Below are 14,458 nucleotides of genomic sequence, written 5' to 3'. Positions count from 1 at the left end.
AGCGCTATAATGATAGTAAATACTTATTATTTATGTTGTACACATAAGACACATATATACATAAGATTGGAGTAACAATATATAGCTGCAAGTTAAGGGACATAGCTACCTTTGGACTAAGGGGGGCCATGAATTAATGGATTCTCTCATTTAACCTTTGGACTGGGGTGGGGGGCATGCATGGTGCCGCCCCCCCCCCCCCCCCCCCCCCCCCCAATAGCGTTTAACTTTTATTTTTATTTCTTTATTTATTTTTATGAGTATTCTTATTAAAATTAAAATTTTAAAGAGTATTACCTTTGGTCCAACAGTTCTAAAAAAGAAGAAGAAGAGTTTGGTCCCAACAGCCCACCAAATCACCTGCTATCTCTCTTCCTCCCTTGTTATTAATTAATTCTCTAATATGTACCTTTTCTCTTCAGAAACCAAATTAATTAGTTGATGTATACGTGAAATTAGCACATCCAATCAAGAACAACTGTATGACAATTTTAATTGTAGCACGTAGAGCCCAAATACGTATACATTATTCTTATGATATATAGATATAAGACACACATGTAGCCAGACAAATTATAAAAAAAGAAGACGAACACAACAGAGATACATGCAAATTATAGCAATTCTTCCTAGGAGGAGAAGTTTAAGTAGCAATGGTTGCCACTTGAGGCACGTCAACAGGGTACTCATGAATCTCATTCATCCAAACATTACTCTTCTCTTTAGCTGGATCAATGGTTCGTAATGCCTGCCACACAGCACTGTTACACTTGAATCCTGATCCGAACCCAATTTGCCATACCCTATTGCCTTTCTTAATCCTTCCCTTGGCTTCAGAATAAGCCAATTCATACCACAGAGAACTACTAGAAGTGTTCCCAAACCTATATAGAGTCATCCTTGAGGGTTCCATGTGCCATTTAGTGAGCCCAAGGTTCTTCTCTAACTCATCTAATACACCCCTTCCTCCCGCATGTAAGCAAAAATGCTCGAATGCCAACTTAAAGTCTGGGACATATGGTTTTATCTTCATTTGAAATATCTTTCTTCTGATTAAATTCATGACAAATAGAAGTTGTTCAGACACAGGCAAGACCATTGGCCCTAATGTTGTGATGTTGGTTTTAAGAGCTTCACCAGCCACAACCAATAGGTCTCTAGAGAGTAAAAGGCCTACTTTTTTGTTTTCATCTTCTTTTTGGTAGACACAATTATGACACTTATCATCTGCACCCTTGTGAGTACGTAAAGTGTGAGTGAGTTGATACTTAGAACAACGACGATCAGAGGGTCGGTTTGATAAGAGAATTGCAGCTCCACCCATGCGGAAAAGACAATTTGTGATGAGCATTGAGTAGTTGTTGCCTCGGTAATACTGGCAAGTCAAGATTTCCAAGCTCACCACTAAGGCGTAGGTGTTGGATTGTCCCTGTTGTGAAGAAAAGGGATAAATAAAACTTAAATATATTTCACAACGTTTCCACACACATAAAGGTGTTAGTATTTCATATATGTGTGTGTGAAAATGAAATAATAAATATTAGATTCGGTCTTTCTCTATTATTGACCAACATGGTCTCCATGCTTTCTCATTTTTTTGGGCATTTTAGCTTGGAGAATGATAGGTGAGACACATACAAAAGTATTTGTTTGTGTAATTAATTCAATGGGTAATAAATGAGTAATAATGGAAGAGAGGAACTCCCCCCCCCCCCCCCCCCCCTCCCTTTTTTGGCTGGGTGAAGAGAGGAACTCCCCTCTAATTTTATTAATGGCACTCCATCATTCGAGGTAGATATTTTATTTCTGAATTTGACATTACATAGTGTTACATTATTAAAATTTTAATTGATGTTATACTAGATACACTACTAGATTTTAAAATTTTAATATAAATCATGAAAGAGTAATTTCAAGTAGAGAGCATCTTAATATGGTTTTCATATATATCATAATATTTGTTAAGATGTTTTACATGCCATTACAAATTGAGTCAAAATATCAAATTAAATTAATTCTCATTTAAAATATTTAGTGTTTATTAACCACACTAGTTGTATTATGTAAGGAAAATAAATAAAAATTGATTAGAAATAATAACCGAATGGGATTAAGTATCATTAAAACAAATAAGAAAAATGTTTATAACATTGTCTACAGAGTTAATATTAATGTATCCTCAATAAAAACATGTAACTTGCTTACCACTGGGCATTGGCTGTACCCCTAGACCTGTGATAAGTAAAACTGTACGGTAAAAAGCCTAGTTGTAGTAAGTTCTCAGATCTCAATGTAAGTTTTTATTTATTTATTTGAGAAATATTTGAGAAACACACACATATAGAAGAAGAGAGATAAGATAAAGGAATATATTCATATACCAACGCTAAAACTGTATGTAGTAGTTAGTATTGCGAAGTAAGTGATAAACTCCTTCTCAATATCACACTATACCGATGTGGGATGACTCGACAACATTGAGTATCTTTTTTTTATTTTTATTTGAGAAACACACACATATATATAAGTGCTGTATAAATGTATAATAATTGCATACTTCAGTTTTTCTGTCTAAATAATTCTACATATGTGTCTATCTAAAAATAAATACTACATATGTGTTAAGAATAATATACAAAAGTACATAATGATCATAATTTTTGTTTATATTATAGACTTAAATAAAGAAGAAATTATTATTTACAGACCCCTTGTATGCATTTTTATATTTTTTTTAACCGTGTTATTGTTTCTAAATTAAAATCATAGATGTGAATAGAACTGGATGTGATATTAAGGATATGAATAAGAAATAAAATAAATTTTTTTTGCATAAAACACGTGCAAATAATATGTATATATTTGAGAAAAAAAATGAAAAATTGTGCAGTGTATATGGTATGTATAATTGTATATACCTGTAGCAAGCGTTTGGCAAGATCTATAGAAATTAGTCCAGCACTGCAGCCCATTCCACCAAGATTATAGCTCAAAATGTTCCCTCTAAGCTTGTACCTGTTAACAACCATGGATGACAATGATGGTGTTGGATTGAACAAACTGCAATTCACAACAAGAATCCCTATATCCTTAGTCTTCACTCCGGTTTTCGCCAATAACTCATCGATCACTCCAAACATCACCATCCCTGCCTCCTTCCTTGCTTCATCGAAGCTCATGTTGATTGGGACCTCCAACAATGTTTTGGCTATATATGTTTTTTGACCATACCCTGACCTCTCCAAAATCTTCTTTTGAAACGCCAAACTTTCATCCGTGAAACTCCCAGTAAGCTTAGTCGCTTTCATGAAAGTTTCTTTGCTACACATTAGAGTTTGGTCGGGCTTGTAACAAGAAAAATTTACTAAATAAACTTTTCTTGGACGACTCATCAAGTAAAGGGTTGCTAGGATAACTACAATCACGATGCATAAAGTCACGACTACAAGATTGCGCATAGTGTGGTTGGAGAAATGGACCAAATCATCCATAGAAAGATGAGTCAAAGCTATGGTACCGAGTGGCACAAGTAAGAGATACATGGCATTAGAGATTAAGTAGTGATAACCAAACTTCACGTACTTAAGTATAATAGAATTTGGTTTCTTGTATTGGTTTTGTTTCTTCTCACACTCCATTGTTTAACACAAACGCAAACTGACCAAATCTCTCTTCGTTTTTGTGGGTTCAGTGGCCTAGAAATGAAACTCTTAGACACTACTTAATTTGCAAAATTAGAAATTACTCGAAGAACCAAGCAGTTCTTAGGTTTAGAAGAATTGCTTCAGATTTGAAAAATGGTTTAGGAGAAAAGAGCAAGAGAGTGATATATGCAAACTTAGATGGAAATGTGTAGTGTTCAGGACGCGGTTGGAGTAATGTGGGAGCCTTTATAATCATTAAATAGCGCGTAACACCCCCATCTAATAACAAGAATAACGTTAAAAGATACAATAAATTTTAGTGTATATATCAATGTGCTGTATTAAAGGAATTGTCTCAGAACTTCTCCCTCTGCAAATAGTTAAAAACAGCCAAAAATATTAAGGAATTGGGACTGGCAGCCGCACCCAATCACATGCTCATTAATACCCTATTTTCACAAAAGAATGGGGCTTCTCAACACAAGTGTGTCCAACGTATTCCTAGGTCAATGAGAGTTTTCAATTGAAAGACGAGTTAGAGCATGGGAAAAAGAATACGACTTCTCAGCACGAGGTGTGTCGAACGACTTCATGGGTCAGTGAGAGTTTTCAATTGAAAGATGAGTTATAGCATTCCGGCCCATTGGCTAATGCAAAATCTTGTAACTAACAAATCACTTAAAACCCATTACATCAGCCTATATCTATTACTGTAGCAATGATAAAGAATATTGTAGGAACATTCATTTGATTATATATTTTATAAGCTCTCAATTTTCTCATCTCTCTTAATCAGATGATAGCTTCTCTCTCTCACCTTCTTTCTCTCCTCTCAAAAGAAGAAAATAATAATAATAAAGTATGTGGAAGAAAGAGAAAATATACTGTTTTAGTGTGATAGATTGTAAAAGAAGGATGGAATATGAGGTGTGTTTTTAAAGTATTAATGTAAAATAAATAAAAGTGTGTTTTGGTAGTGCAAAATGCATCTATTTTTAAAGAAGCCAATCAGAATACTTTTATGGACTTATGGTTTTTTATTTGGGACAATTATTATAATCTCTCCTAAGATTTTCTGTTATTATCTCAACTTCCATTTAGTTTGGAATAAATCACTCAACTTCCCTAAAATACAAACTATTTACATTGACTTCCACTGAATAGTTGAGAAAGGTTAAAAAAAAAAAAAAAACTCCTAAAATAATATTTTAAGAAAATCTTGAAATTCCTATTAGAGGGGGTGTCGTGGATGATAATTTAAAAAGTTGAGGATGAAATAGGAAATTCAAGATTCTTTAAAGCCCCTCAATCATTTAGGAAATGTTAACGTAAATAGTTTGCATTTTAAAAGAGTTGAGTGTTTTATTTTAAATTAGAGGAGAGGTGAGTGTAGTAGTGAAAAATCTCAAGGGCAGCAATACAATTTTCCCATTATAAAAATCTATTGAGGCACATTGGTATTGGAGAGTGTTGATAGGGAGTTTTACACTAGATATATCATTAATGAATTTAAGGGGGTGTTTGGTTCATCAATTTCTATAACTCATATCTCTGTTTCTACAACTCATAACTCAAAAATAGTGGGACCCATAGTTAGAAGTCCGTTTGGTACCACCTTAACTCTGTTTCTATCACTTAATTATTTGATTTTTGAGTTATGAGTTATGGAAACTGAAAACAAATTTTAGCTGTTTTCAGTTTTCATAACTCATAACTCAATGACATTTCCATAAATTACACTACATGGAGAGACCCACTATTGTCAAACTTTAGCTGTAACTTTTGACCATCTTTTTTTTTTTTTTTTTTTTTTTTTTTTTTACTGGGTTCAGTGCATGTGTTTCTTCATCTTTTTTTTTTTCTTTTTCTTTTCACACTAGGTGGCTTCTTCTTCTTCCTTCTGATGTGGGTTTTTTTTTTTTTTTTTTTTTTTTTTTTTTTTTTTCACTGGATTCGGTGATTTGATCTAGGTTTTATTTTATTTTTATTTTTTTACTGGGTTTGGTGATGCTAAAAAAAAAAAAACTACACTGAGTGACAGGTATGGGGCCCACAAACAATGTGAAAAATATTGAGTGATAGTGCCAAACAGGTAGGGTATTTTAAGTGATGAGTGATGAGTAATGAGTAATGAATAATGAGTGATGAGTGATGGAAATTGAGTGATAAAAAAAAGAGATCCAAACACTGCCTAAACTCTTTACAGCATAGAGTTTTATTGCAAAGACACATTCAATATTGAGTAAGTTTGTAAAAATTTTTTGTAGTAAAATTGAAAATCAATTTAATAATAATAATGATGACGACCATGACGACAATGTAAACACATATAACCTTTTCTAAATTAAAAGCTAGTCACTTCGCACTTGTGTACTAAGGCTCGCTTTCTCGATCTTATTGATTTATCCCTTAATCTTTTAAATTACAATTTATTTTTATATCTGCATTATTTTGAATACTTATTAAAATCACTTTCAACTAGTTAATAAGAAAATTTTAGAAGTATTAAGAAGTGGCACCCATTTACCAAAGCCCCCTCTTCTAGTTATGTATGCTGGCAGATATGATTTTATTATTTTTTGTGATTTAGTAGCTTTTTATAAATAAAAAATAAAAGTAATAAATAAAAAATAAAAGTATTTTTTATTTATACTATTTATAAGAGGATTTTTCTCTTTGGATTGGATTTTTATGTGATTGAAATACCTCTAAACCTTAAATTTAACAGGGAAAAAACTTAAAAACAACCCAGTAAAAATAAATCTCAAACTTCACTTAAAATACTTGCAAAATTGGATATTTTCTACTAATTTATGTTTTCAAAACAAACTTATTCAATTTTTTTTTAAAAAAGAAAATTATGACACTAGACCAAAAAAATAAAAAAAAAGGGCCTCATCACACGCACAAAGCGTGTTTGATGAGGCTAGTAATATATAAAAACATTATCCCAAATACAGCTTCAATGACATAACTCTTTTTCAATTTAAATATACCATTTTTTTAAGTGTAAAACCAAAGATTGTTGTCTGGATAACAACTTACAAATATGTAAAAATATTTCTTTCTACCTTTTTATTGATAGTAATTTACATGGTATAAATTGCAGGAAATCCTTTCAATTGCAACTTATTGAACCGATTTTTCATGGACGGCAAGGGAAAGGAAAACTATATTGTTAATGGAAAAATAGATACTAAGATTTTAGGGTTTGAAGGGAATAAATTATAGATGTGATAAAAATCCTTATTCTAATTTTTTTCCTCCAAATGAACATCTTGATTCCACTTATTCTCTCCAAATCCGGGTATTCAATATATCTGAATTTAGATTTATTGTTATTATTTTTTTCACCTAAAGCAAATATTCCAATATTTTTTAATAAAAAAAAGTTCAAGATTTGGATTCCTCTCTCTCTCTATATATTTCAAAATAAGTGTTTTGAAATTAATTTATTAGTGAAATCATGTATTTATATATTTATTTTTTCTTATTTCTGATTTGTGCTCGTGTGATTGTGTATACATGTGTGTTTCTTGGGTTGATATGATTTTTAGAATTGAGTGTGAATTCACTTTATGTGAATTGAGCTGCTTAATTTTAGATGGTACTCCAGGAATCAATGGAGGTTGAGAGGACGAGGGATAGAGATTGGAGAAGAGGTGAGAGAGAGGAAGTGGGATTTAAATGTTCAACATATTGATTTGCTTTTAGTAAAAAATAAAAATAAAAAACTTTAGAATTTGGATGTTGAAAAGTTGGATTCTCTTTGGAGAGAGAAAAAGTGAAATCCAGATGTTCATCAACGAGAGAGAGATCTGCTAGGGCAAAAATACTATAGATGCAAGATATAGAAGGTGAATGAATGCTTTCCTTTTTGCTTTTTTTTTCTTTGATTTTTAATGAACTCACCCATTTGTTGACGCTATATGATACTAACTAATATCCATATCAAGGATAAGTTTTATTACAAGTTATTGAGCCCATGAATTTATTCATTGCATTTGTTTTGTATGATTCTGTGGTTAGAACTGAAAATTTTCTTTTGGGGAAAAAATAATAATTAAAGACTAGATTCCTAAAAATCTATAATTAATTCTATTTAAACTACAAAAATTTAACTTATTTTTCATTAATAGTTATTTGCCAAATAGCTCGACAACAAGGACAATAGAGGATTAAAAAAATAAAATAAAATAAATGCACTATTATAGGATGAGTGATATACTATTTAGTGGACGAGTAATGAAGTACCCTTATAGTGCAGCATATTATCTAAAGATCAATAATAAATATTTCCCCCTCCCTCTAAATATGATAAGATTTGAAATTTTATGGTGTCACCTTTATAATAATTATTATATATTTTTGTTTCTCAAAAAAAGAGAAAGGGTTACTATATATTATTGGACTATAATACCTATAGGGGTAAGGGCCTAAAATTACATGTTCGGTCTTGGGCTTGGTCAGAGGGGATAAATAGATCCGAGGAGAAACCACTAATGATGAGACACACTCAAATCAAGACTTGTAAGTGGAGCAAACGAGTGGTTGTCCGAGGAAGCACAAGCTCCTCAGACTTGTGAATATGGATCAAAAAATATAACCCAACAATCAAGGTGATCTACCTAGAAGGTTCAATGACAGGGACATGCTTCGTGGACATGAGAGAAGGAAGAGAGCCTAAAAATATCTAAGAGAAGGCTGACATCACCGCATTAAATGCACAACAGCTACTTTATTAGCCGCATTTATGTGGAGAAGACTTTTGAACAGTGCCACATTAGCTATCGCAACTCACAAAGTACCAAGGAAGGTGGCTGATGGGACAAGCACTCAAGTGGGGGCTTAGATAATCGACAAGTGGAGAATAAAGATGACACCAAAGAAGATATAAGGTAGAAGAGTCTCCATGCAGAGGGGATCGGAAAATAGAAAGAGGGGACATTATAGCAACTTAAACTGTTATATCACCCCACTGTGATCAATATACAAGGATGAGGGCCTCCTTAGACTGAAAGTTCATTGACGTCAACACCTTTTATTTTAGGTTTGATTACCGTTGAACCTAACTCTAGTCGTTGCCCAACTCGTTAGGTCTTAGTTCTTTGGCCCACTCTCTATAAATTCATTGTATCGGGCTCATTGGAACAAGGCTCCATATATTTTGGACCTGAGCCCTAAATCGTGACCCTACAATACCATATGATTTAATGAAAAGAAAAATAATTGGTTTTATTATTAATTATTATTTTTTGATAATTCTATAATTGATGATAAAAAATACCGAAAGATATCAATTGAACTACAAACTTTTGAAAAGAATAGTTTTTTTTTTTGGTTGATAATTTGGAAGCAATGATTTATCAAAAGGCTAATGTTTCTTTTACCTAGTATTCCTTGCAAGTACTTTAGCCAAACTAATTATTGGATTGAGTATCATGTCACCGTATTTCATAAGAGGTTATGTTAATGGAAGTTGCACGACACTTATTTAAAAAACATTTAGGTTGTGTTTGGAAACTTGGATTTAAATTTTGATTTGGATTTTAAATTAATAGATTTGAAATGTCTTGATTTCAAATTAGAATTATTTTAAATCCAAACATTTTAACGGTTTAAAATACTTAGTGAATTTGTCAAATTCAAATCCTTGATATTTTTAAAACTATCTATATAAGATGTTTGAATTTTAATCACTCAAATTTAAATCTAAATGCCCAAATCATGTCATCTAAATGCATCCTTAATGCACGCTTTTCCCCTTACTTTTATAGGAAGTAGTGCAAATGTACATTAAAAATTAAAAAAATTTTTTGGGGATAATATGGAAGAAATGTTTTGACAAAACTACAATATTGGTCTCTCAAATTTATCCTGTGTACACAATTGGTCCCTTAAGTTTGAAGCGAGCACAATTAGTCCCTTAAGTTTTAAAACTAAGTTGTATTGGTCCTTTTACTAACTGCTGTTAACGGTGTTACTTACGTGGCTAATAGAACAATAACTTGGCATTTTTTTTAATAATGTGGCATGTTTTTAATTAAAAAATTACAAACTAAATTTACACGTCAGAAAAAATATTCACAACCAGTACCAAATTAAAAAAATTATTTTCTACCTATTGTAAAAAGCCACTATGAGAGAGAAGGGGAGAGAGGGAAGCAACCAAACCCTAGCCGCCACTGGCAATAGCCCAAGGCGTAGCTGTTGTCGACGACAACCCTTGCTAGAAAGTAGCTTGTACATCCCTGCAACGCTAGCATCTCCAAGTCTTTGAAAAACTACACCTATACGTATTTGTAGTAGCATATGCTCAGAGAGTGTATTGATGAGCTTTGCTATTAACCCGTTATGTGTGTGGCATCCAACTAATGTAGTATAAGTCACCCACTGAAACTGTGTCTTCCTATAACAGATGGCATGTTCTGAAGCCATGCTTTCTCTTTAGATCAAAGCCATGACTTCTGAATTTACATAAACACAACTAGCTGCCAAAATCCAGAACACCAGTTAAGAATTTTCTGATAAATGGGAGAAACTAATAACAATAAAAAAGATCAAAATGTAAGTCATGTAAGTAATACTGTTAACAGTAGTTAGTAAAAAGACTAATACAACTCAGTTTTAAAACTTAAGAGACTAATTGCGCTCGCTTCAAACTTGAGGGATCAATTACGCACACTAGATAAACTTGAGAGACTAATATTGTAGTTTCGCCAAATGTTTTTATCAAAAGGCAAATGCTTATGAGAAATCAAATTTCAAATAAATGCACACTAGGTATTCCTTGCAAGTACTTTAGCTAGAGTAATTATAGAGGACTGAGCATCAAGTTACTGTATTTTATAACGGGTAGGTTAACAAAAAAGTATTTTTGTTTCAAATGATACCTTGTTGTCCATATCAAAATACAATAAACTAGAGATATGTGTGTAAAAATAACAATACATTGTCTTTTACTATTTGTTAATGTTTTTTTTTTTTGGTAGAAATGCCTTATATTTACTGGATTTTGATACTGCTGGCGTGATATCATTTAATGCCAAATACTTTTTTCCTATTAACCGGTGTCGCACAACACTGTTTAAAGAAATTTTTTACGAGAAAAGAAAAAAAAGTAATTAATATTTTGACAATCCTTTTCATTTTCCATAAAAGTGGTGTTAAGCCTTTCTTAAAATGGATTATTAAATATTACTCTAAGAGCACTCATTAATATGACCTATAAACGTTTAATGCACGCTTTTTCCTTACTCTTATAGGTAGTAGTGTAAATGTACGATAAAAATTAAATTTTTAATTAAGGGATAAAAGTATCCTTCTTTTATTTCTCTCACACTCAAACGTGCAACTGTATATTTGAATACTAAAAAGAGAAAAAAAAAAAAAAAAAAAACAACAACAAAAGCCACGCACTCTCCTTTCAAATTAAAAGATGAGAACATATATATATATGATCTGGAAAATAAAAATACTTGGTAGAGTTGTTTAATAATTCATTTTCAGTTTTTAAATAACATTACATATATTTTCACACACTTTTTCATCTACTCATATTTCAAAAAAATACAAACAATATTACTCAAATACCTCTCCCAAATAGATCCTTAAAATTTTGGAAAAAAAAATTATATGAAGTTTGCCTTACTTTTATTTCTCTCATAAGCATATAAAATTTATGTGTCTGTAAAATATGGTTCTCATAAGACAAGCGCAAGAAATTTTCTCTTCGGCATTAAAGAAATAAATTTTCACCAAAAACAGAAAAAAGAAAAAAAAAGGAAAAGAGTGAAGAAAGTGGAGAGTTGTGCCGAATTTGTGGGGTAGAATGAGAATTAATTTAAGCTCATTTTGGCATATTCACGTAACGTTTGCCCCCTTTTTTTTTTGTGGTTTGCTTACTTTACTTACACTGGCAGGCTTTTTGTTCCATTCCCCATAATCTTAATGGGAGCCTTACGGCACCTGTTAGCACCTGCCTTTCATAAATGAGTTCAATTAATGTACGTTCTTTAGGTATAAATTAACAATTTAATTCAAAATTCTTTTACTAAAAATTGGCAAAGCTGTCAGTGGCTCAATAATTTTCCCTTTAGCTTTCATGGCCCAAGTCCTAATGGCCATGGGGAAGTCACATCAAATATCAAATGTCGTAATTAACATTTGACAGTGCCCTGGATCCTAGTGATGAATAGCTATCATGAGCCCAATGACGTAGAGCTAACACCCATCGTGCGTACTTGAATCTGGTTGGATATTTATTATTCAAGTCCAATTCATAAGAACTTTAACCAAAAAAAAAAAAAAAAGTCAGAAATAAACTGTCATTCATTACTGCCTTTTCACAGAGATTTCTGACAGATTATTAATTTATTTAAACTTTTGGTAATGACCCATTTACAAAATATGTTTACAAAATATTGATTTGATTAAATTTTTATTGATTTTATATAACTCTATTATTAATTTCATATTTTTATTTATTAATAATTACTTATGATCTTTTATAAAATAGTTTTTATCTGTGTCATTATTCAATCTTTTATGTTTAATATTATTGGGTTAAAAAAAGTAGTAATTATTAGATTAATAGTCTGTTTAGATATAATTTATTTTGTTGAAAATTGAAAATACTGTAGTAAAATAATTTTTAAATGTGTAAATAATGTCGTGGGACCCATTTTTAATATATATTTTTAAATAAAGTGGTTGTAGGTTCCGTGAACAGTATGTGAACAGTGAATGAACAGTTCTCTATTTCTTGAAACATGTGAATCAAAAAAAGAAAGAAAGAGGAAAAAGTTGGCCTTTTCATTTCGATCCAAACATACACTAAAATTAAAAAAAGTTGAACTTTTTTATATAAAAAAAATCTTTTTGTATTTGATCCCATCTAATCATTAGTACAAAAATTTAAAAAGTATTAACTATTAGATTAAAAATTTAGTTAAAAAAACTTTTTTTTTTATTTGATCCGACTCAATCTCAATCCCATTAAATGATCATTTACTTGTATTAAATAATTTTCCAAGGTATTTAAACAAGTCTTAAAATATATATACAAACAAGTCATTAGACCCTTAAATAGGTTTCATCCAAAAAAAAAAAAAAAAATAGACCCTTAAATAGGTCATGTATTATGGGTCCGTTTGGATTGAACTTATTGTTGCTGAAACTGAAAACTAAAAATACTGTAGCAAAATAATTTTTAAATGTGTAGCAAAATAATTTTTAAATGTGTGAATAGTACCGTGTGACCATTTTTAATATTTTTTTAGTACGTAAACAGTGTTGTGAACAGTGCTGCTACAGTGATAAACGGTAATTTTTTCTCCTGCACAGTGAACCCATGTGAGGTTACTGTTTACGCACAGGGTAAAAGAAAAGAAAAAATGGAAAACGTGAACTGAAGAATTGTAGACACGCAGACACACCCCAAACACATACAATGACTATAAGTACAAAAGGAAAATTTGTCACAAATTTTTAATAGTTATTAAATTAACCACAAAATGGCAAAAATTACATTTGGCAATGACAATTCATAAGTTATATGACAATTCATTAGAGTACTATTGACAATTCATAAGTTATATGACAATTCATAGAAACTATTGCTATTGTTGAAATTATAGAATTTAATTGGTTATATTTTAAAACATCAAGGTTTAATGTGTGTTTTTTTTCTTTGAATTATATAATTTAAGTTGCTACACCCTTAAATTATATTTATAAGCCTTAAAAATATTTTTTCTTTCATTAAACTTTTATGTCTAACATTAGTCAAGAAAATTTAATTCTTGTCTTTAATCTTTAAAGTATGGATGAAATTCAATGAATCCAATTACACAAGTTTTTTTTAACACTTTTTTCGTAGTTGTTAAATTGAAACTTTTGACATATTTAAAATCATAAAAGATTAATCGGTTATTTTTAATAATTCAAAGTTTGATGTGTTATTTTAGAAACTATAGGATTGAAGTTATTACACACTTACGCCCTTAAATTATAAGCTTTAAAGCCTCAATATTTGTATTGACTACAAATCCAATCTCTTTTGTGCGTGGTTGTTTCTGAATTTTGTTTTCCTTAATGTCTGATTGGTCAAGAAAATTTGGTTCTTCTCTTTAATCTTTATAGTACAGGTGAATTAATTTTCTACCAATAGACCTACCTCGCTTTAAATCACTATCCATCGTTTGCACACAGTTGAAACCTTATCAATGATCCTCTGCAGAGTATTTATTTCCTAGGTGTTTTGTCCCAAACATGCCAGCAAACCATGTGAATTGTGTCAAATCGTTACATGTTTCCATAATTTTCGAAGTACTAATCAGTTCTATTCAGCGAACCAATTGCAAAATGCAAATTAAGTGCATGGTCTCCAAATAATGCAAGCAACTCCAATGTGCAAGTGACACATATCCCAGTCTTGTACAAACCTAATTTATTATCTCCTTTCTCAACTTCTACAACTCATTCCGACTCTCTCACGCAAGCCTGCAAAAAATTGAAGAGAAATGCTGACGAATATTTTGATGGTATTGATTAATAATTTAATTAAAGAAAATTGTAATGGAGAAAGAAAAAAAAAAATTAATGTTTTGTTAGTATTTTTAAATTTTTTTTTTTAAAAAATAGTGTTAAAATTTTTCTAAAATAAATTACTAACTACTGATCTAACGTGATCCAAAATTGAATGCATTGAGAGACAATAAGTTGCACCAACCATAACCCATTTAATGCGCTGCACCATAACTCTTTTGCTCAGTACAATTACAGTTGCATGGTACAGAAGTAAATGGAGACTA

The 14,458-nt window shown here is 31.1% G+C and overlaps 1 protein-coding gene across 1 annotated transcript; it reads right to left on the bottom strand.

The window, feature by feature from the left end:
* Nucleotides 1-471: 471 nt before the first annotated feature.
* LOC126694579 (3-ketoacyl-CoA synthase 11-like) lies at nt 472-3,925 on the bottom strand. Its single transcript, XM_050390930.1, has 2 exons — nt 2,919-3,925; nt 472-1,429 (listed from the first exon to the last, which is right to left on the bottom strand). Exons 1-2 carry the CDS (start codon nt 3,636-3,638, stop codon nt 644-646), a joined length of 1,506 nt encoding a protein of 501 aa, XP_050246887.1. The 5' UTR covers nt 3,639-3,925; the 3' UTR covers nt 472-643.
* Nucleotides 3,926-14,458: the final 10,533 nt, after the last annotated feature.

This window comes from Quercus robur, chromosome 8 (assembly GCF_932294415.1).
Source record: "Quercus robur chromosome 8, dhQueRobu3.1, whole genome shotgun sequence".
Taxonomy (NCBI): Eukaryota; Viridiplantae; Streptophyta; class Magnoliopsida; order Fagales; family Fagaceae; genus Quercus; species Quercus robur.
The sequence above is the reverse complement of the archived record's forward strand: the minus strand, read 5'-3'. Positions and strand labels throughout refer to the sequence as shown.

Excerpts from the sequence above, each read along its gene's own strand:
- LOC126694579 (XM_050390930.1), bottom strand. The coding sequence starts at position 3,638 with ATGGAGTGTGAGAAGAAACAAAACCAATACAAGAAACCAAATTCTATT. Across the intron at positions 1,430-2,918 it reads TTGCCAAACGCTTGCTACAG|GGACAATCCAACACCTACGC; the intron begins GTATATACAATT and ends TCTTCACAACAG.